This window comes from Chiloscyllium plagiosum, unplaced genomic scaffold (assembly GCF_037043375.1).
Source record: "Chiloscyllium plagiosum isolate Xiang-an unplaced genomic scaffold, Cpla_swu_hap1 HiC_scaffold_27, whole genome shotgun sequence".
Lineage (NCBI taxonomy): Eukaryota > Metazoa > Chordata > Chondrichthyes > Orectolobiformes > Hemiscylliidae > Chiloscyllium > Chiloscyllium plagiosum.
Window position 1 is genome coordinate 35,411,425 of NW_028270165.1, and position 22,455 is coordinate 35,433,879.

The 22,455-nt window shown below is 44.7% G+C and overlaps 1 protein-coding gene across 1 annotated transcript in view; it reads right to left on the minus strand.

Annotated features, from left to right (window-relative positions):
* Positions 1-8,797: 8,797 nt before the first annotated feature.
* LOC148143584 (uncharacterized) overlaps positions 8,798-22,455 on the minus strand; it is a 74,588-nt gene continuing 60,930 nt past the window's right edge. The window contains exon 2 of the mRNA XM_087975242.1: positions 8,798-9,943. Coding sequence (XP_087831368.1) covers positions 8,798-9,943 — 1,146 coding nt within the window. The remainder of the gene's footprint in view (positions 9,944-22,455) is intronic.

The following is a 22,455-nucleotide window of genomic DNA, read 5'->3' on the forward strand; positions in this document are numbered from 1 at the left end:
CAAGGCTTGTATCTATTAACTTACTTAAATGGTACCTACTGTATGGGGATATGGTTTACATTAAAACCGGAGGGTCATGTCAGAGTGTTTGTTTATATTGAGCAGTTGTAGTTGGTAAAATACACTCCCTGGAGGAGCACCTTCTGTGATGCTGCATTTCTTGCCTTCTGCCCTTCCCCCATTTGTTATCTTCCATTTGATTTTACATTTTATTTGGTCAAATTTAATTTCATATTAATGAGACTTGGTATTCACTGTGTGTTATTAATTTGTTTGTTGGATTATTGTAAGAAAAAATTAATGGTGTCATGTCATTTCTGATGTCAGAGTTTGACATTGAATGTGCAGATGTGAATATCAGTAAGTTGTGAAAATAAATCAAGAACTTGTGGTTCTGACAAAAAAAGCAGTTCACTGATATTCATGGCATTGTCTCATTTGAGTCTGACCAACAAACCATTTCATGTAGTCACCCAATTTAATTAAAATTTTCTTTGACTTAATTGAAGAAAATAACCCTGGAAGGCTAAGATTTGTACAATTTGTTTATAAGATTTATTTATAGGTCCCTTGCTCTCGATGTGGTCTCTGCCATATTGGGAGACTGGACACCAACTTGCAGAACATTTCAGGGAACAGCCCTGGGACACCTAAACTAAACGACCCCACTGCCTTGTTTCTGAACGCTTTAACTTCCCCTCCCAATCTGTCAAAGACACGCAAGTACTCTGCCGCCTCCCCCTTCAAGCTCTAGCTACCTGACACTTGTAGGAAGAACACCTCGTCTTCTGCCTTGGGACCCACTAACTACATGGGATCAATGTAAATTTCACCAGTTTCTTTATTTCCCACCCCCCCCCATACCACACCCCTTGTTCCAGATCCAGAGTTGAAAAATGTTGCGCTGGAAAAATGCCTAGAGGCCATGCCTCTAGGAATTCCCTGGCTGTTCTCTGGCATGGCACTCATCCACAGATTCTATCAACAAACACATTGACCTGGACCCAATATACCGGCCACTGCAGCAGACAGTTGGAACTGACAACCGGAAGTGGCAGAGACAAACCACTATAAATGCTGGAGGAAACATCACAGAAGCGCTTCACAAGAGGATCCCTAGCACTGAGGATGTCACCTAGACAGGGAATGAAACGTCTGCAACAAAAATTCCCAGCTCGGCGAACAGAACCACAACAATGAGCACCCGAGCTACAAATCTTCTCACAAACTTTGAATTGAGCATTGAAGTTGGGACATCCTGTTGCAACTGTCACACATGCCACACAACACAAGGCATGGTCCTTCTCTGACTTACCATCCCTTTGAATATCAGGGGGAAGACACCCCTTCAATTGTAACATTCAGGAAAGATGCCTTATTTCAACAAAAATGTGCTGTGCTCACAGATGTTTGGACAGAGAAAGGGAGTTGCAGTCTGGGGTGAAGCTCAATCTTCATTCAGAGAAAGAGAGGAGCAGCAGTAGCTTCAGAAGCTCATGGTCCAACTTGCGCATTCAGTCAATAGGGGGGCTCTTCTGGGAATGAAGCAATGTCTCCCCCTTTCCATTCCTTATCCTGGGAGGGAAAGAGAAGGGGGAAGCACTGTTCACTTGCAGCAACGGGAGGCAGAGAGTATGAATCCAAGCAGGGATCAGACTCTGCAAAAGTCAGTTTCAGTCGGCTTCTTCTGGAATATCGTGTGCAATTCTGGTCTCCCTCCTATCGGCAGGATGTTGTGAAACTTGAAAGGATTCAGGGAAGAGTCACAAGGCTGTTGCCAGGGTAGGAAGGTTTGAACCACAAGGAGAGGCTGAATAAGCTGGGGCTGTTTTCCCTAGAGCATCGCAGGCTGAGTGTGTGTTTTTTTAAAGAGGCTTATGAAAATTGAGGAGTGTGGATCGGGTGAATAGACAAGGTCTTTTCCCTGGGATATGGGGAGTGCAGAACTAGAGGGCATAGGTTTAGGGCGAGGGGGGACAAATTTGAAAGGACCTTGCAGTCAACCTTTTTTTGCAGAGGGTGATGCGTGTATGGAATGAGCTGCCAGAGGAAGTGGTGGAGGCATCTGGATGGGTATATGAAAAGGAAGGGTTTAGATGTATATGGACCAAGTGATGGCAAATGGAACTAGACTAATTTTGGATATCCGGTCGGCATGGACAAGTTAGATTGAAGGATCTGTTTCTGTGCTTTATGTCTCTGACTGTATGACTGGTGAAAAGCATTGACATTCGTCGAAACATTTATGCAACAGAAAATTATAAGAGGGGAAAGATAAACCTCACATCATTGATCAATGAATCCTGGTGTAGTATGGCTGTATTTCCAGTAATAGTCAGTATGGCATGGAAGGATTCCAAAACGACGGCTTCTTTTACAGAAACTCACACGTAAATCCGAGTCTTCTGGGAATCTAAGACAACCGTGCGTTAATATAAGACAGATAAGTCTGGGGTATATGGTACATATTTGATGGAATGTGTATGGCTCTAAAAGCCTGATTTTCAGTGTTTCTGGGCTCATAATATTGCACTGCAGCATATTGTATATCTTCAGTAAGAACGTCAATACCGCATGATAGATGTCCATTCAGCAACTTGAGTGGACTCTTCATGGACTATGCAATCCACCACATTACCCTGCTGTATACATTTACATATAGATCAGCACAAAGATCTTGGGTATTAAGAGAGGAAAGAATGTCCCACAGAAACTAGAATTGTGTGTTCTGATTTTCTATTGTGGACTGACAGCAATGACCTTTGCAATCTATTTCCACAGGAATATTACAAGAGAAGAATTTGGAGGCAGAAATCTCAGACCAAACATCACATCGAAGTCTGACAGTCGCTTAATTCACCAGGACTTGGATATTGATAGCCTTGAAAACAAAGGGGAGAAGGTCTGTCTGCTTAGTTAGGTTTTAAACGTCAGTGTGACTGGAAACTCAGAGTCTCATGTACCCACACACCAGAGTAGTGACTGGAACATGCTTTACAGACTGAATGAGAGTCCTCCAATTACCAGTTCACCAGTAACACCACACCTATGCTGTAAGTGTGAGCGAGTTTCAACTGATTGTTGAACCTGGAGAAATAAGAGGACACCTGCACCATGGAGAAATCATGAAAATGCAGGGAGTGTAGGAACGGTTTTCCTTCCCCACCTGCCTGATATTCATCAGCATTTATACACTGGGCAGCGGCCATTCACCTACATTCAGCACAGGAAAGGCTTCATTCAGTCGCATCACCTCCTGGTCCACATTGGGGAGAAACTGCTCATCTGCCCTGTATGCTGAAGCAGATGAAGGACATTTTTTTTATCCTGGATGGAGCATACTGCAGGTATACCTGAAATAGATACATTTGTCTCTATTCTCCATTTATTCTCCATCTGAGACTCCATCTACCCCTCTTCATTGCTCCCCCATCTCCCCTCCATCAGCATAAAGATATCCCCCACTTTTCGAAAGTTCACTTTACACTACTTCACTTTTACAAAAGACCTACATTAATACCTGTTCTCACAAACCAAAAGAAATCCGAAGAGGATTGTCGCTTTTACAAAGAAAGGCATAATATAAATTAATTCATGGTAACTGCTTCTTCGCTTTAGGCCATTTCGGCTTATGAAAGGAACACTCTACTTTCAAATAGTGGGGGAAAGCTGTATCAATACAATACAGCACAGTCACAGGCCCTTCTCACTTGGTTTAGGCACACACACCCCCTCAAGCCTGTACTAATTCTTAATCCTTACTTAGACCTGCAATTTATTGCCCATGTGTGGTTTCTGTTCCTCTGTTCACCTCCCCTTCATGTGTCTATCGAGATACACCTTAAACATTGTTAAGGTGCCTGCTTCCACTACCTCCACTGGCAGTGCGTTCCAGAACCCCACCACCCCTCTGTATAAATTCCCCACCCCCACCACTTGTCCCCCAAACAGTCCCCCTCTCACCTTGAACCTGTGCCCTCTTTTAGTTGACCTTTCCACTTTGGAGGGAAAAAACGCCTCTGACTATCATAGAATCCCTCCAGCGTGGAAACAGACAATTCAGCCCAACAAGTCAACACCGGCCCTCCAAAGATTAACATATATAGACCCGTTCCCTTACCCCTGTGATCTACATTTACTCTTGACTAATGCACCAAACTTACACATCCCAGAAAATTGGGGCAATTTACGTACAGACAATCCAACTGAACCTGCCTCTCCTTGGACACTATGGGTAATTTAGCTTCAGTAATCCACCCTAACCTATACACGTTTGGATTGTAGGAGGAAGCCGGAGCACCTGGAGCAAACCCACACAGATATGGGAGGTGGGGTGCAGGGACAATGTGCCAACTCCACACAGATAGTTGCCCGAGACTAAAATCGAACACAGGTCCCTGGCACTGTGAGGCGTCAGTGCGAACCACTGAGCTACCCTGCCACCCCTGTCCGGCCAATCTGTGTATCTCAGCATTTTGTCGAGGTCTCCTCTCAGCCTCTGTTTTTCCAAAGAAAACAATCTAGGTTTATGCCTCTTCTGCTCATAACGAGAGCCCTCCAGACTAGACAATGTCCTGGTGAACCTTGTCTGTACCCTCTGCCAGACCACCCACATCCTTCCAGTAGCACAGTGACCAGAACTGCACACTATATTCTGAATGTGGCCATAATAAACAGCTGTAACGTAACTCTTACACTCAAGGAAGTGTGCTGTGTGCTTTTTTGACCACCGTGCCCACCTGCATTACCACTTCCACGGATCTATATGCCAAGATCTCTCTGTATGCCAGTGCTCCTATGTGTTCTGCCATTTATCATACAATTCTTATATTTCCTTCATCTCTATCGAGCTTCACCTTAACTGTCTTTCTCTCTTCATCTCTTTACCTTCTTCTCATCCCTCCACTCATCAGCATATCATAAGACCATAGCAGCAGAAATTAGGCCATTCAGCCCATTGAGTCTGCTTCGCCATTCAATTATGGCTGATAAGTTTCTCAACCCCATTCTCTCCCTTAACCCTTGATCCTCACGAACCTATCTATCTCCGTCTTAAATATATTCAGTAACCTGGCCTCCACAGCCTTGTGGCAGTGAATTCCATAGACTCACCACACTCTGGCTGAAGGAGCCTCTCTTCCCTCTGTTCTAAAGGGTCTTCCCTTGACGCGAAGGCTGAGCCCTCAGGTTCTAGTCTGTCCTACCAATGGAAACACCTTCCCAACATCCACACCGTTCATTATTTTGTAGGTTTCAATTAGATTCCCTCTCATCCTTCTGAACTCCATGAAGTATAAACATAGAGTCCTAATGTTCTTCATATGTTAAATTTTTCATTCCTGGACCATTCTTGTGAACCTCCTCTGAACATGTTCCAGGGCCAGTACATCCTTCCTGAGATATGGGGCCCAAATCTACATACAGTACTCTAATTGTGGGCTGACCGGTGCCTTACAGAGCCTCAGAAGTACATCCCTGCATTTATATTCAAGTCTGATCAAAATAAATGCCATCATTGCATTTGCCTCTCCAACTACTGACTCAACCTGTAAGTTTACCTTGAGAGAATCCTGGAGTAGAACTCCATAGTCCCTTTGCACATCAGATTTCTGAATTTTCTCCCCATAATCCTTCTGTTCCAGAGTAGCAGCAGAGATTTCCAGACACCTCGATTGTTTTCAGGGATACCAAGGGATCTTGGGAATTGCCAGTATCTCAGGAGGAGGCAGAGGGGAATGTGGTGTGGTCCTGTAAACTGCAGAACTTTCCAACTCCCCGAGTTAGCAGGAACTCTTTCTGGACCAAGAAACAAAAGGGCCACTGAGAAACTGCTACATCAGGAGGCAGAAATTAGGCCATTCAGCCCATTGAATGGTGGAGCAGACTCAATCATTCTTAAGTATCAAGGGTTACAGGGAGAATTGGGTTGAGAAACGTATCAGCCACGATTGAATAGTAGAGCAGACTCAATAGGCTGAATGGCCTAATTTCTGGGAGTTAACCATCCCTGGGAAGAAGGACGCAAAACAACAAGCTGTTTCCTGGGACAGATGAGCGAAGTGTTTAATAAGCTCATGATAAAAGGACAATTAAGTTTGTCTGTGGAAGGAAGGCCCTGACGTAAAGGAGTTTTTTGCAGGAAACGCTGTATCAAACAAACCACTAAACCTCAAGGATAAGAAGGTAAGCTACAGACCGGAGATCTCCAGAAGTATGGGGAGGTGGTGTTAGAATCTAAAGAAGCATCACATCACAGATTTGAAAGCGAGGAATCTCCACCAGAATTCAACTCCAGAATGATGTAGCAGCAGTACTTGGAAGAAGAATGTTGCACTGAATCCCTGGACACGTCCAGAGACAGATACTATTGGGGGAAACTCAGTTAAATTCTGCCATCAATTGGGTGATAGCCAAGTTGTGAGTGAGGTTGAACTTGGTTACATAGAAGAATACAGCGCAGTACAGGCCCTTTGGCCCTCGATGTTGCGCCGATCCAAGCCCACCTAACCTACACTAACCCACTATCCTCCATATGCCTATCCAATGCCTGCTTAAATGCCCATAAAGAGGGAGAGTTCACCACTGCTACTGGCAGGGCATTTCATGAACTCACTACTCACGGAGTAAAGAATCTACCCCTAACATCTGTCCTACACCGATCACCCCTTAATTTAAAGCTATGCCCCTTGTAATAGCTGACTCCATACGTGGAAAAAGGTTCTCATGGTCAACCCTATCTAAACCTCTAATCATCTTGTACACCTCTATCAAGTCACCCCTAGACCTTCTTTTCTCCAATGAAAACTTGAGGAGTTTTATTTTTGGTTGCTACATACAATAAAGTGTTAATCATTGTTTCAGCAGTTAATTGTGTGCAGTTTCTGAGTTAAGAGCCAAATTAAGACGATTCACCCACAACCACAGTGAGAGGCTGGGATTCATGTTGACTCCATTGCATTCAGCACTACATTACGTCATACTTTTATAAAGCAAAGGCTGACAGCCACACCTATCTCAAACAGAAACACCCAGAGGAGCGTGTCACCCAATAATCTGTAAAATTAGCATGAAAAGTGGTGTAACCTGCTCTAGTGATAAGAATAAATCCCCAACACTTTAAAATCCACAATCAGCAATTTATTTATCCAACTCTCACGGTGAACAAATGAACAAAAGTATTAACATACTGGATACAGGCCAGGAGCAGATGGGTGGCACTAGTTTAGTTGGGGATCATGGACTGGTTGGTCTGAAGGGTCTGTTTCCAGGCTGCATGACTCCATAGCACGGAATGAATGGGGATCCATCCCAAAGATGATAAAGGTTTCAAGCACCACCTTAGGCAAATGTGTGGACACCCCTCCAGATAACTGAGGGCAGTGGGACACTGAGGGTCAGTAGATCAGTCAGCCAGCCAGTTCTCTCCAGGAGACTTGTCTCTCAAGAAAGGAAGTGGTTTCCTGCCCCATCAGCCAGATTATCCAGTTTGGATTAGGTCCTATATTTCCAACAAAATAGGTAGACAGGGCAGTGTCTATAACAAATATGTTATTCAACTTGGAAGCGTGCTGAAGACATATACAAGGATGTTACCAGGATTCAAGGGTCTGTGTAAAAGGGAGAGGTTGGACAAGCTAAGATATTTTTATTTAGAGCATTAAGAGTCTGAGAGAGGCCCTTGGAGAAGTGAAGAGATCATGAGAGGGTGAATGCACGGGGTTGGGGAAGTGAGGGCTAGAGTGCATCAGTTTAAGGTTAGAGGAAAAAGAATAAAAGGGAATGTGAGGGGCAACATTTCTTTTCACGCAGACGGTGGTACACATATGGAATGAGATGCCAGCGGAAGTGGTTGAGGTGGGTACATTAACAACATTTAAAAGGCATTTGGGCAATACGTGGATAGGAAAGGTATGGTAGGAAATGGGCCAACTGCAGGGAAATGGGCTTAGTGTTGATGGACAGTTTGGTCGGTGTGGACCATGTTGGGCCGAAGGGCCTGTCTCCTGCTGTAGGACTCTATGATTTGCATCTCTTTGTTGGTCAGACAGTTTTGAGTTTCCAAATGGAACATCTCACAATCAGGCCGAATAAAATCCAATCTCATTCGTCAACTCTGATGCGGAGGTGCTGGTGTTGAATTGGGGTGGACAAGGTCAGAAGTCACACGGCACCAGATGAAGTGATGAAGGAGCAGCACTCATGAAAGAGCAATGCTCCTAAAGCTTGTGATTTCAAATAAACTTGTTGCACTGTAACATGGTGTCGTGTCACTTCTGACTTCTTCAACTCAAACTTGATGGGATACTTTGCCAACTCGGCATATTTTATCAAGATTGCTTGGAGGAATTCTTTTTTTTAAAGATTAGATTCCCTACAGTATGGAAACAGGTCCTTTCGCCCAACAAGTCCACACTGGCCCTCCGCAGAGTAACCCAGCCATTCCCCTATCTCTATTCCTCTACATTTACCCCAACTAATGCACCACACCTACACATCCCTGAACACTATGGGACAATTTAGATGGGCTAATTCATCCTAACCTGCACACCTTTAGACCAGGGGAAGGAAACCAGAGCACTCAGAGGTAACCCATACAGACGTGGGGCGTGCAATGTGAAAGCTACACACAGACTGTCTCCCCAAGGGTGGAACTGAACCCAGGTCAGCATCGTGAGGCAGTGGTACTAACCACAGAGTCACCATGCCAGCCCTGAGCCACATAGGTGGGCTTGGTGGGGGTGAGTCCAGCACAAAACACAAAAGCTCACTGCACCCACTGTCAGAATGGGCAGGAGGTTCAGCCCTGGGGGTGACCCACTGCAGCGTCACTGGTGGAATCTGATTGTTGGATGCACTGGTGCCTCCGCAAGTTGCAGGACAATGTGAACCTCCGCCCGCAGTCGGGGCAGGCAAACGGCCTCCTCCCGGTGTGGACCCATTGATGGGCCAGCAGTTTGGAGGAGCGGGTGAACCCCTTCCCGCACTCGGGGCAGCTGAAGGGCCTTTCCCTGGTGTGGACCCGCTGGTGGGCCAGCAGGTTGGAGGATTGACTGAAGGCCTTCCCGCATTCTGGGCAGCTGAAGGGCCTCTCCCCCGTGTGGACCGGCTGATGGGCCAGCAGGGAGGAGGAATTGCTGAAGGCCTTCCCACACTCTAGGCAGCTGAAGGGCCTCTCCCCCGTGTGGACCCGCTGATGGGCCAGCAGGGAGGAGGAATTGCTGAAGGCCTTCCCACACTCTAGGCAGCTGAAGGGCCTCTCCCCCGTGTGGACCCGCTGATGGGCCAGCAGGGAGGAGGAATTGCTGAAGGCCTTCCCACACTCTAGGCAGCTGAAGGGCCTCTCCCCCGTGTGGACTGGCTGGTGCCTCAGCTGGTTGGAGGATTTGCTGAAGGCCTTCCCACACTCTGGGCAGCTGAAGGGCCTCTCCCCCGTGTGGATTCGCCGGTGGGTCAGCAGATAGGAGGAATTGCTGAAGGCCTTCCCGCACTCTGGGCAGCTAAAGGGCCGCTCCCCCGTGTGGACCCGCTGATGGACCAGCAGGGAGGAGGAATTGCTGAAGGCCTTCCACTCTGGGCAGCTGAAGGGCCTCTCCCCCGTGTGGACCCGCCGGTGCCTCAGCAGGTTGGAGGAATCGCTGAAGATTTTCCCGCATTCAGGGCAGCTGAATGGCCTCTCCCCCGTGTGGACCCGCCGGTGCGTCAGCAGGTTGGAGGAATTGCTGAAGGCTTTCCCGCACTCATGGCAACTAAAGAGCCTCTCCCCTGCGTGGAATCGCTGGTGGGTCTGGAGGTTGTCCACCCAAGTGAATCCTTTCCCGCACATGGAGCAGTAAAACTTCCTCTCACAAGTGTTTATATGCTGGTGGGCCAGCAGGACACAGGAGCAAGTAAAGCCCTTTGCCCGCTCGGGGCAGGAGAACGGCCTCTTCCCAGTGTGATTGCACTGATGAGCCGCCAGGACAGGTGGGACATGGAACCCCTTCCCGCAGTCGCCACAACTCCATGGTTTCTCAACGGGGAGTGTTTCCTCGGGTTTCTCCATGGCCGAAGCTTCAGCTGCACACACACGTGTACAACCCTGCCATGAATTCTTCTTTCCAGGCAGTAGAGTTGTTTCAGGCTCCACACTCAGTGCGCTGCAATAGTAGGGTCTTTTAACCAGTGCCCCCATACTCAAACAGGGACCAAAAATAAAGCTTTGCTCCTTCTCACAGAATCATAGTTAAAAATTGTTGCGGTCCTGATGGATTGAGTAACTATCAGACATTGATGTGAAAGTGAGGATTGGAGACGCTGGAGAGTCAGAGTCAAAAACTGCATCGCTGGAAAAGGGCAGCACGGCAAGCAGCATCAGAGAAGCAGGAGAATCAACATTTTGGACATAAGCCCTTTATCTGTTGACTTGAAACTTCTGTCTTCAGATAGTCTGTAAGAAAAGATTACAAAAGTCATCACTGCCAGTCCAGTTTTTTTTTATAGATATTTTTATTAGAAATTTAACATTTTAACAAGTTTACAAAAATAAACAAAACTCTCAGATATAAACATTGATATACAATTAACTCAAATATACAATAGTCAAAATTTAACAAAAAACAGAAAAAAAAACGAAAAAGAAGAAGAAAAAACAAACAAAACTCAACTATCTACTAATCTGACCTACAACTAACCAGAGTGTATATTTAAGTCTCTTACACGCTCGGAATGTGTTAACATCAGATGTAATAAAACCCGTATTCGTGCGGGATTCCTCCCCCGAGGGGCCCCGGACCAGCCAGGTTTGTAATCTCAATTGTATAAAAGCCCTTGTTAGGATAGCCAAAATATCTGTATTTGTGTAATTCAAAAAGGGCTGCCATATTTTATAAAATAATTCAGTCTTTCGGTGCACCATATTTGTAAGGAAGTCAAGGGGAATACATTCCATAATTAATCTGTGCCAATTTGAAAGTCCAGGGTGGCCCTCAGCCGCCCAGTTCACCAAAATATTTTTCCTTGCACGAAAGAAAGAATAGAAAATAGTCTCTTCCCATAGGTGTCCAGGGAGGGAATGTTCGAAAAGCCCAAGAGGAGAGATACAGGGTCCACTTTAATTTCCGTTCCAAAAATTTCTGTCAGGGTACTTGCTATTTTAGTCCAATATCTACGGATCTTATGACAGGTCCATAGGCAATGTATAAGAGTGCCCACCTCTATTTTGCATTGAGGACACATTGGAGATGCTCCTGCCTTAAATTTTGCCAATCGAAACGGTGCTATATGGGCCCTATGAAGTATCTTCAGCTGGATAGCCTGGGTTCTGTTACAGATAGTAATTCTTCTAGCATTTTCCCAAATATCATTCCACGTTTCTATAGAGATTTCTAGTCCCAAATCCTGATCCCATGTTTTAAGCAGATTATCCATATCTCCCGATACTTCATCATGTAGTAAATGATAAATAGTACTGACGGAAGATACCCCCACTGGTCGTAGGACATTACATTCTCTATCTGATTTATAAAGACTATCTAATAACGTGGTCTTCTTCTGTATATAATCTCGAATTTGGAAGTATCAAAAGAGGTCTCCATTAGGTAATCCGAATTTCTGACGCAGCTGTTCAAAAGACATCAGGACCCCATCTTTAAATAGATCCCCTCAACATGAGATACCCCTGGATCTCCAGAGTTTAAAAGTGGCATCTGTAAACCCCGGTTGGAATCCCCATGCTCCCACTATCGGTGCATAGGGGGATGTTTTATGTGAATTGTCCTCATTTTGCTGCATTATATTTCAAGTACTGCCAGTCCAGTTAAGAATGAGATATCAAGGCATTGACACTGACACCAGAGAGAAACTGTACATATAGATGTGGCAAATGTTAGTGGGAAGCCAGAGTGATAGAGATATGTAGCACAGAAACAGACCCTTCGGTCTAATTCATGCGTGCCAACTAGATAACCTAACCTAATCTCGGCCAATTTGCCAGCATTTGGCCCATATCGTCTAAACCCTTCCTAATCGTATACCCATCCAGATGCCTTTTAATGTCATAATTGTACCAGCACCCACCACTTCCTCTGACAGCTCTTTCCTTAAACACGCCACTTTCTGCATGAAAGACTTATCCCTTAGGTTCCTTTGTTGAGTTCTTTTGCTTGAGCTTCTTACACTGCAATACGCCAACTTCTGTGAACAACCAAACTTTATTAAGTACAGTACAAGCTGTGGAGAAACTCTTAACACTCTTCACAATGCTGGTACACAACAGTACGAAAAAAAAAACAAATCCCTTAAACAAAGTAAAACTGAACAGAGGCTTACAGTTGAAGTTAGAAGGGCAGAAGGAGACAGTGTTAGCAGCCTTTCTCCACATAGTCCACTGCTTAACTCACCCAAACGAGACTTCAGCTTTCAGGACTGACCACTCCCCTTTCATTGTACAGGTCACTTCTAAAACATAAAAGCTTTGGCCTCAAGTCTCATCTGTTCACATATAACCAAAAATGCCTCCCAATACCATTTTACATCTCTGTACTAAACCAGTCACTTCGGAGCCCGGGTTTTTGTTACCACCCCTCTGAAAAAAAACCAAGGACACAGCATCCTTGAGAAGAAGGACCAGCTTTTAGTAAAAGGACCAGCTTTTAGTAAAAAGGACCAGCTTTTAGTAAAAAGGACCAGCTTTGTGACTGAGGGATATAGGCCAAACACTGGCAGATGGGATTAGATTAGTTTGAGAACATCGCATGGAGTAGTTGGACTGAAGGGACTGTTTCTGTGCTGTTTGACTCGGTAATTGTTCTGCAATGGTCTGAAAACCATTCCCTTGCCTTCCCCCATAAACATCCACTTCTTTGTTGTTCCAAAATCAGATGAACTCAGCCTTGAATATATTCAATGATCCCATAACTGCAGGAAGACATCCCCACTTCCGAACTCAATTCCTCTTGCTAAGATAACACCTGCTTTGCTCATTGCTTGCTGCACCTACCTCACAACAGGCATTAACTGGTATGGAAGGACGCTGAGGCCCCTTTATACACATTCCTGATGAAGGGCTCGTGCCTGTAACGCTGACTCTCCTGCTCCTCGGATGCTGCCTCATCTGCTGTGCTTTTCGAGCACCACACTTTTTGACTCTGATCTCCAACATTTGCGGTCCTCACTTTCTCCACATCCCAATATATCACCATTTAAACAATGCATCTCCTTTCTGCTCCCCCCCCCCCCCATTTTATTCCTTTTGCATTTTATTTGACTACTCATCTTTTCCTCAGGTTGGGGAATCCCAAACTGGAGGGTATAGGTTGAAGGTGAGAGGGGAAAGATTTAAAAGGGACCTAAGGAGTAGAAAAAAAGTGTGAAAGTTAATTCCCCACAAGTGCCCTCTCCAAACCTGCACATCTTTGGATTGTGGGAAGAAACCGGAGCACCAAAGGAATCCCACGCAGACATGGGGAGAAGGTGCAAACTCCACTCAGACAGTTGTCCGAAACTGGGATCAAACCCGGGTCCCTAGCGCTACAAGGCAGCAATGCCAGCCACTGAGCCTGTTCAGAAAAAGCAGCAATTGATTTATATGAGGGTGAGAGGGGAAAGGACTAAAAGGGACCTAAAAGGCAACTATTTTACGCAGCAGGTGGTGCGTGGATTGAATGAGCTCCCAGAGGAAGTGGTGGAGGCTGGTACAATTACAATATTCAAAAGGCATCTGGATGGGTATATGAACAGGAAGGTTTGGAGGGATATGGGCCAGGAGCTGGCAAATGGGCCTAGATTAATTTAGGATATCCGACTGGCACGGAACAAACAGTTTGTTTCCACGCTCCACTACTGTTTCTACATAGTCAGAATTGTTATGACACGGACTGCACCTCCCCCCCCCCCCAACTAATTTAAACCCAAAAAAGATTTACCCCATGTGGTAATGTGAAAATTCAAGAGGTAAGGAACTGTTTCTAAAAGTCACTATTTAAAGTTTTATTTAATGATCTAGGACACTAACTTGCAAGTGTTTAAATCTGCTGGGATTTTTCGTACCGCCAAATCTATTCAAATCTGTCTAAACCAGTTCAAATCTCGGACGAAAGCCCACAAATTTTACAACACTGGGTGCAACCTCCCCTCCCTAATTTAAACCAGCAACATAGAGAAGGTTTAACCCATGTGGTAATCGGTGAAAATTCAAGAACCAAGAAACTATTCCCAAAGGTCAGTATTTAAAGTAAAAATCAACAACTTTATTTATTAAAGTCTAACGGAGAATAATTAATTAACAACTATTTACAACTCCTGTCTCTAACCTATCTTCTACCTTCCCCTGTATGATACCAGTCCAATAAAAACCCTGATTAAGATTTACCGAAAGATTCAAACTTTAAACCCAGCCAGCTGTTAAATCTTCTCTTTGTACCTTCCTCTGTAGATTTGCTCTCCAAGTCAGTGTCGATGTTTTTTTCTCTGTGCAGACTCCTTCTCTGGACAGGTACCTCTCAGAGTTCTCACTAGCAGCCTACATTTATTGGTCTTTTGGCAGTTCTCCTGTAACTGTTCAACTTTTTGTTTTGATTTTGTACTCAAAAGCATCAAATCGTTTCATTGGTGTTAATATTAGATTGGATTAAATTCCCTACAGTGCGGAACCAGGCCCTTCGGCCCAACCAGTCCACACTGACACTCCAAAGAGTAACCCACCCAGACCCATTTCCCTCTGACGAATGCACCTAACACTACGGGCAATATAGCATAGTCACTTCACTTGACCTGCACATCTTTGGACTGTGGGAGGAAACTGGAGCACCCAGAGCAAACCCACGCAGACACGGGGAGAATGTGCAAACTCCACACAGTCAGTCACCCAAGGCTGGAATCGACCCTGGTGGTGAGAGGCAGCAGTGCTAACCAATATTCTCAAAATACTAAATTCAAACTTGATTGGAATTCAGTATTTTGGGGCAAGATTTTAAATCGATTGGCCAAAATTGAGTATGTTTTTGTCTCCAGGCAACCCAGCTACTGAGCTGTTCGACCAAATGTTAAACTGTTACCTTGTTCAGAACGCTTGGTGCTATGTCAGGTGGTTCTGCTCACTTTTCAACTCTCTTGAAGGTAGAATACACCTCTACACCTTCTAACAGAACCATTTTTTCAAGACTAGGGTTCGGCCATTCACCCCTAACAGGAGAAAGTGAGTACTGCAGATGCTGGAGATTAGAGTCAAGAATGTGGTGCTGGAAAAGCACAGCAGGTCAGGCAACATCCGAGGAGCAGGAAAATTGACATTTCGAGCAAAAGCCTCATTCACCCCGAACAGCCTGTCCTCAACTGCACATAGTTCAAAGCAAGTTTGAGAAAGATGGCTGCAGCTTTGTCTTCATATAAAATTGAACATGCATTCAAACTTTAATGCTGTTTCTGAATATATTATGTTAGCTATTCTCAATTTGAAAGATCAGCCATTTCTCGTGCACCCCCATCTCCCAGGCAGTTTCATCACCAACCATTCTCTCTCTCTCTCTCTCTCTCTCTCTTCTAAGAGCTTGATACAGCGATCAAAGAGAGCTTGAGGCATGAGAAAGTTCAGTGGGAGTTGGAAGAGATACAGAATGGACAGGGTGACAGAGTGTGGGGGCCATTGCGAGACTGGGGGGAACAGAGGGTGGTGGGGGCTGAAAGGAAAGACTCGGGGGTCAAAGGGTGGAGGAAGAGAATGAGGGGGAGAGAGAGAAAATGGGGGGCAGAGAGTTGCGGGGTGAGAGAGAATGGATGGGGGCGGTGGGTGGGGAGAGAGACAGCACAATTCCCACCTTCCCCAGGACTGGGACAGTGTCCCATGAACTGGAGCCTACTCCTCCCACAGCAGGTCATTTCTCAATCCACATATGGCTAAAGGAGAAGAATTATATAATCCCTGCAGGCCATTTCACCTATCAAATTCACACCGACCTTCCACACAGCATCCCACCCAGACTCATCAACTTACTCTACAGCCCTGCTGTTCCCCATGGCTAACCCACTCTAACCTGCACATCCCTGGACACTTTAGCACAGCCGATTCATCCGAAACTGCAGATCCTTGGACTGTGGAAGGAAACCAGAGCACCCAGAGGTAACCCGCGCAGACAGAAGGGGGAGAACATACCAAAGTTCACACAGACAGTCATGAGAAGGTGGAATCAAATCGCTTCTAACAATTCTCCCACACCTGCAAAACCCTGAGCACCATGGGTAATTTAGCAGGGCCAATCCACCCGAACCTTGGCAAAGCTAAAAATCACATGACGCCAGTCCAACAGGTTATTGTGGAAGCACTAGCTTTGGGAGCACTGCTCCTTCATCAGGTAGTTGTGGAGTATAAGATCATAAGACACTGAGTTTACAGCAAAACATTACAGAGTCATGCCACTGAAATGATACATTGAAGAAACCTGGATTGTAAAGTCTTTCATCTTTAGAATGAATTGCTGGTGTCATTAATATGTAAACCCCAGAACTTCTTATAAGACACCTACTCGAGATAACTTAAGGTTTTATAAGAAAAGATGACAACTTAGCTCAGACAATGCATTAAAGGTGTGAGGCCAGAGTCTGTCTGTATCCCATTTTTTGAGTCAGACTGGTTCTATTTCCAAAGTGGAATTTATAAAATATTCCATGTATTATCTGCCTGCAGATTGTGCATTTTTTGAGCAAAATAGATGGTATCTGCAAATACAAATTCACCCCATAGACCTCGGTGTGTGTGTGCACGCGCGCGCACACACGAGAGAGAGTAAAAGTCTAGTTCCATACTGTGTATCTCTATGTCTATTGCATAACAGATGCTTTATTTCTGTTGATGTAAATATTGTTATAAATCATAGCTGGGTACTAATACTTAGATGCAAGGGAGAGAGAATTCTTCAATCAGGGCACTATAAGAATCCTGGCAGACCCTTATTTCTAGTTTACTTGCCAATGAACAGACACAAGCACCTGTTTAATTCTAACTTTTCGCCTTTTTTGTTATATTTTCTGGTATGATACTCTGTGTCTGGATGGTTGACAGGCTGGGAGATTGTGGGTTGGACTTTGATTGACTTTTATTGTTCCGGAAGGTGTCAAAGGAGGTTAAAGCTTCAGCAGAAATGAAGCAGAGCTGAGAACGGACAACAACTGTGTGGGAACAGGGAGATCAATAGAGGACAAAGAAACCAGGACCTGAAATCAGAGCTGACACCAGACTGCCCTGTGATCAGTGCTTTGATTAGCAGCGTCAACCCGCTACCTTTACCTAGCTTCTCATTCGACTTGCATGCCACATCTCCCCTCAATATTTATGATCCAATCCTTGTCATCCTGAAGCTATGTCTCTGTAAGGAGTCCCAGATCATAATTATTCTCTTCAATGTGTGCAGTCAATTCATTCACTTTTGTTATGTTGCAGCGCTATTACGACACAGAGTAACCCCCTCTGCTAAATTAAACCAGAAACACAGAAATGATTCACCCCACGCAGTAATATGTAAAAGTTTGAGAGGCAAAGTACTATCCCAGAGGTAAATATTTAAAGTAAGAATTAACAACTTTACTCTTTATGTCCAACACAGAGTATTAAAACTCACAAAAATGCCGGGTTTTATAGTCCAAATCATCGGATCATTTTATTGGTATCAATATTATCAAAATACTTAATTCAAACTTGATTGGACTTTGGGGCAAAATTTAAACTGATTGGCCAAATTTGAATTTGTTTGTGCCTCATGGCAACCCAGTTGCTCTATTTGTGTTGACCAAATATTACATTCTCATCTTGTTTAGAACACTTTGTTCTGCTCAGATTTTTAACTCCCTTCAAGGTACAGTACCTCTACCCCTTCAAGGTACAGTACCTCTACCCCTTCAAGGTACAGTACCTCTACCCCTTCAAGGTACAGTACCTCTAACCCTTCATAACAAGCACAAATTCAGATACTGAGGTTTTAGTTTTATTGTTTGTAATCTTTTGAATCCAGTATTAATTGCTGGTACTTTTATTCTCCTTGTTCCTTTCTATTTTTCTCTGACGTCCATTTTCCACATCACTACATTGCTTACCAACCTTGATTTGGATTAGCCATGCTAAATTGCCCATAGTGCCCAGGGATGTACAGGTTAGGTGGGTTAGCCAATGGGAAATGCAGGGTTATTGTTTCATAGTAATAGAAGTAGGAGTAGGCCGTTTGGCCTGTTGAGCCTGCTTCACCATTTATTAAGATCGTGGCTGATCTATCCATCATCTCAGCTCTTCTTACTTGTGTTATCTCAAACTCTTGATTCCCTAAGGGGTGGGGGCGCGAGGGGTGTATGAGCAGGATGGTCTTCGGAGGGGTCAGAATGGACTTGATGGGCTGAATAGCCAGCTTCCACACTCTAGGGCTTCTATGATTTACCGCAGTTGTGTTTGCCTCAGATCACAGCTCCCAGAATCTCCCACCTTCTGCAAATCGAAAGACAAATCCCACCCTGCCCTCGCGTATGTACGTTATCTAAATGCTTAATTGTTTCTAGTAAATACAGCCCACACCTCCCTCTGCTGCCAGTAACGTTTACAATGCTGATGAAACAATGCCATTCCTGCAGTACTGAAAATCGTAAGGCTTCTAACAATACCAGTTACTGATTCACCGCTCCTCCTGATGGACAGCATTGGAAATACAATGTTGGAGGCTGGCAGAAATGAGCAGTTTAACTCAAAATTCCACCTAACCCTTCACTGGGCACCCCAATCAGCACACTGTCCTTACTGCTGGTAAGCCTTAAAGCACTTCACCCCCACAGTGCAATGATTCCCAATTTCCACCAAAATCCTAGACGTACTCAGTTGCTGTCTCACCATTCATTGTCACTTCTTCTGCTTCCAGTAAAGGCAAAACACCTTTGAAAGCTGCTCTGAAAGTCCAATCTTCACAACAACACTTCTGCTTTCACACAAGATGATTAAAGTCATACAGCACAGAAACAGAGCCTTCGGTCCAACTCATCCATGCCGACCAGATATCCTAAACTCATCTAATTCCATTTGCCAGCATTTGGCCTGTATCCCTCTAAATCCTTCTTATTCACATACCCATCCAGATGCCTTTTAAATGTTGTAATTGTAGCAGCCTCCACCATTTCCTCTGGCAGCTCATTCCAAACATGCACTACCCTCTGTGTGAAAAAGTTGCCCCTCAGGTCCGTTTTAAATCTTTCCCTTTTCACGCGAATCCTATGCCCTCTAGGTTTGAAGTTGCCTACCATGGGGAAAGGATTTTGTCTGTCCAACCTATCCATACCCCTTATAAACTTCTGTAAGGTCACCCATCAGCCTCTAATGCTACAGGGAAATTATCCCTGGCGTATTCAGCATCTTCCTATCGCTCAAACCCTCCAACTCTGTCTACATCTTTGTAAATCTTTTCTGAACCATTTTAAGTTTCACAACATTCTTCCAGAGGAGGGCAACTGGAATTGCACACAGTTTTCCAAAAGTGGCCTAACATGACCTCCCAACCCCTGTACTCAATGCTCTGACCAATAAAGGAAAGCGTACCAAATGCCTTCTTCACAATCCTGTCTCCCTGCAATTCCACTTTCAAGGAATTATGAACCTGCAAGGACACTGTTTAGCAACACTCCTCATTAACTATGTAAGTCGTGCCCTGATTTGCCTTTCAAAATGTAACACCTCACATTTATCTAAATTAAATTCATGTTGCCATTCCTCGGCCCATCAGCCCATCCGATCAATTCTAATTTATATTGAACTTTATTTCCTCTCTCATCCCCTAAAAGCTGAGAATCTCCATCCCACACACACTCCCCCCGTTCTGACTTTGCTGAACCTAATTCCTGCTGTAACTCATCCTGAAGGGTGTGGTTCATGCTGATTAACAGACCCACACTCGGGGGAAGTGGAGATCTAATTGAAACAGACAGAATTCTGAATGGCCTGGACAAAGTGCACATGGGGAAGATGTTCCTATTGGTAGGAGAGTCTAGGACCCGAGGGCACAGTATCAGAGTAAAAGGAATATCTTTTAGAACAAAGATAAGGCGAAACATTTTCAGCCGGTGAGTGGTGAATATGTGGAATTCATTGCTACAGAAGGCTGTGGAGGCCAGGTCACTGAGTAGATTTAAGATGGAGATAGATAGGTTCTTGAGTATCAAGGGGATGGAGGGTTACAGGGAGAAAGTGGGAGAATGGGATTGAGAAACTTATCAGCCAGAACTTAATAGTGCAGCACCCCTGATGGGCTCAGAGGCCTAATTTCTGCTCCTGTGTTTTATGGTCTCTTGCTGTTCTGGACTAGGAGTGTGCAAATTGGGAGCAGGAATAGGGCATTTAGCCTGTTGAGCTTGCACCAGCATTGAACAGATCATAAGTAGATCTGAGTATACCGACGTAAAAGGCTAAAACAAGGACTGCAGATGCTGGAAACCAGAGTCTAGATTAGAGTGGTGCTGGAAAAGCACAGCAGATCAGGTAGCTCCTTGGATGCTGCCTGACCTGCCATGAATATACCTACATTCAGGTTAATAAGCTGGAAATTTTTCCACTGGAGCAGAGGAGGATTATAACATCGTGAGGGGTATAGATCAGGTGAACGGCCAAAATCCTCTCTCTAGGCTGGGGGTCAAGATTACTGAGCAAATTTTGAAAGAGAGAGAGGAGAAAGATTTTAAAAGGACATGAGGGTCGCCATTTTCTTCCCCCCTGAGAGTGGTTTGTGTGTGGAATGAATTTCCAGACAAAGGGGTGGATGCAGATACAGTTAGAACATTTAAAAGACATTTGGATTAGTATATGAATGATGAAGTTTAATTTAAATAAATGTGAAGTGCTGGATTTTGGGAAAGCAAATCAAAGTAGGACTTAGCATAAAGTGTATAAGGTCCTGGGGAGTGTTGCTGAATAAAGAGACCTTGGAGTGCAGGTTCATAGTTCCTTGAAGGTCGAGTCCCAGGTAGAGAGGATAGTGAAGGCAGCATTTGGCATGCTTTCCTTTATCGGGTACAGCACTGAGTAAAGGAGTTGGGAGGTAGTGATGTTGCAGCTCTACAGGACATTGGTGAGGCCACATTTGGAATATTGCATGCAACTCTGGTCTCCTGCCCATCAGAAGGACGGTGTGAAACTTGAAAGGGTTCAGAAAAGATTTACCAGCATGTTGCCAGATTTGAAAAAAATAGCTCTCGGGAGAGGCTGAATAGGCTGCGGCTGTTTCCCTGGGGCGTCGGAGGCTGAGAGATGACCTTAGAGGTTTATAAAGTCATGAGAGGCATGGATAGGGTAAATAGACAAAGTCTTCTCCCTGGGGTGGGGTAGTGCAGAACTAAAGGTTTTGGGCGAACGGGGAAAGACATAAAAGAGCTCAAAGGGGAGCCTTTTCACACAGAGTAGTGCATATATGAAATGACCAGCCAGAGGAAGTGGTGGAGACTGGTATAATTACAGAATTTAAGAGGCATTTGGATTGGTCTATGTGGGATATAAATGAATTAATGTTATTTCTGCAAGTATAAATTCTGATACAGAATAGGAATGAGAAAATACATATTCAGCAAAAACAAAGGATATGTGAGCATGAGACATGAATACAGAACAATGGTGGATATATGGGCAAACAGGCAAGCATCTGTTTCCCTTCCTGAAGACACAGGAACTAACCCTAATCAAAGAGGTCAAAGTGGCCTCTGGATGGAAATAGATGCTGATAGAAGAAAAGATATGCCTAATCAATAATCTATAATAGACTGACGTCAAACACCCTTATGGGAGTCAGAGATAAGAGTTTGTCACGGACAAAACAGGATAAACAGAAGTTGTGGGATAAGTCTTAAGGAAATGAGTGACGTAAGCGAAGCAGGGAACAGACAATGGAATAAGGAAAAAAATATGGTATAAATTGTGAGGGTTTTTTGGATATAGTGTGCATTCTGTAATTACCTTACCTGGTAATTAGACAAGGCACCCACCTATAGGTGTATAAATAAAAAAAGAAGCTGTTATTCAGATATTTGTCTCGGACTGAAATTATTAAAGTGAGTGAGCTTTTGTTTCTCACAATTGGGGGCTCGTGTCCGGGATTTTCTTCCATCACCAGGAGGGAGTGGCTGGCCTTGGACACTGGGAAGACGCGTCCCGTTCCCCATTGAGGAGCGGTCTCGTGTCCCGGTTTGGTCTGCTCCCTTGGGTGACTGATGTGAATCCCACAAGAGAGACATCTGAATCAGACAGTGATAGGAGCTCGATAGAAGATACGGTGACAAAAGGGGCCAGACAATTCTGTGCACAGACCAAGGTAAGAAAATTGACTTTTAAGTATTGCCTTGGTGGCCGGGAAAAGAGGAATTTACTCGCTGGGGGACTAGCGAGGGCCCCGGGAAAATGGGGGGTAGGCAGAGTAGCTGTCACGGAGTAAGGGATGAAAAAGTCCCTGGTAACATTCCTCCTGAAAGTCTGTT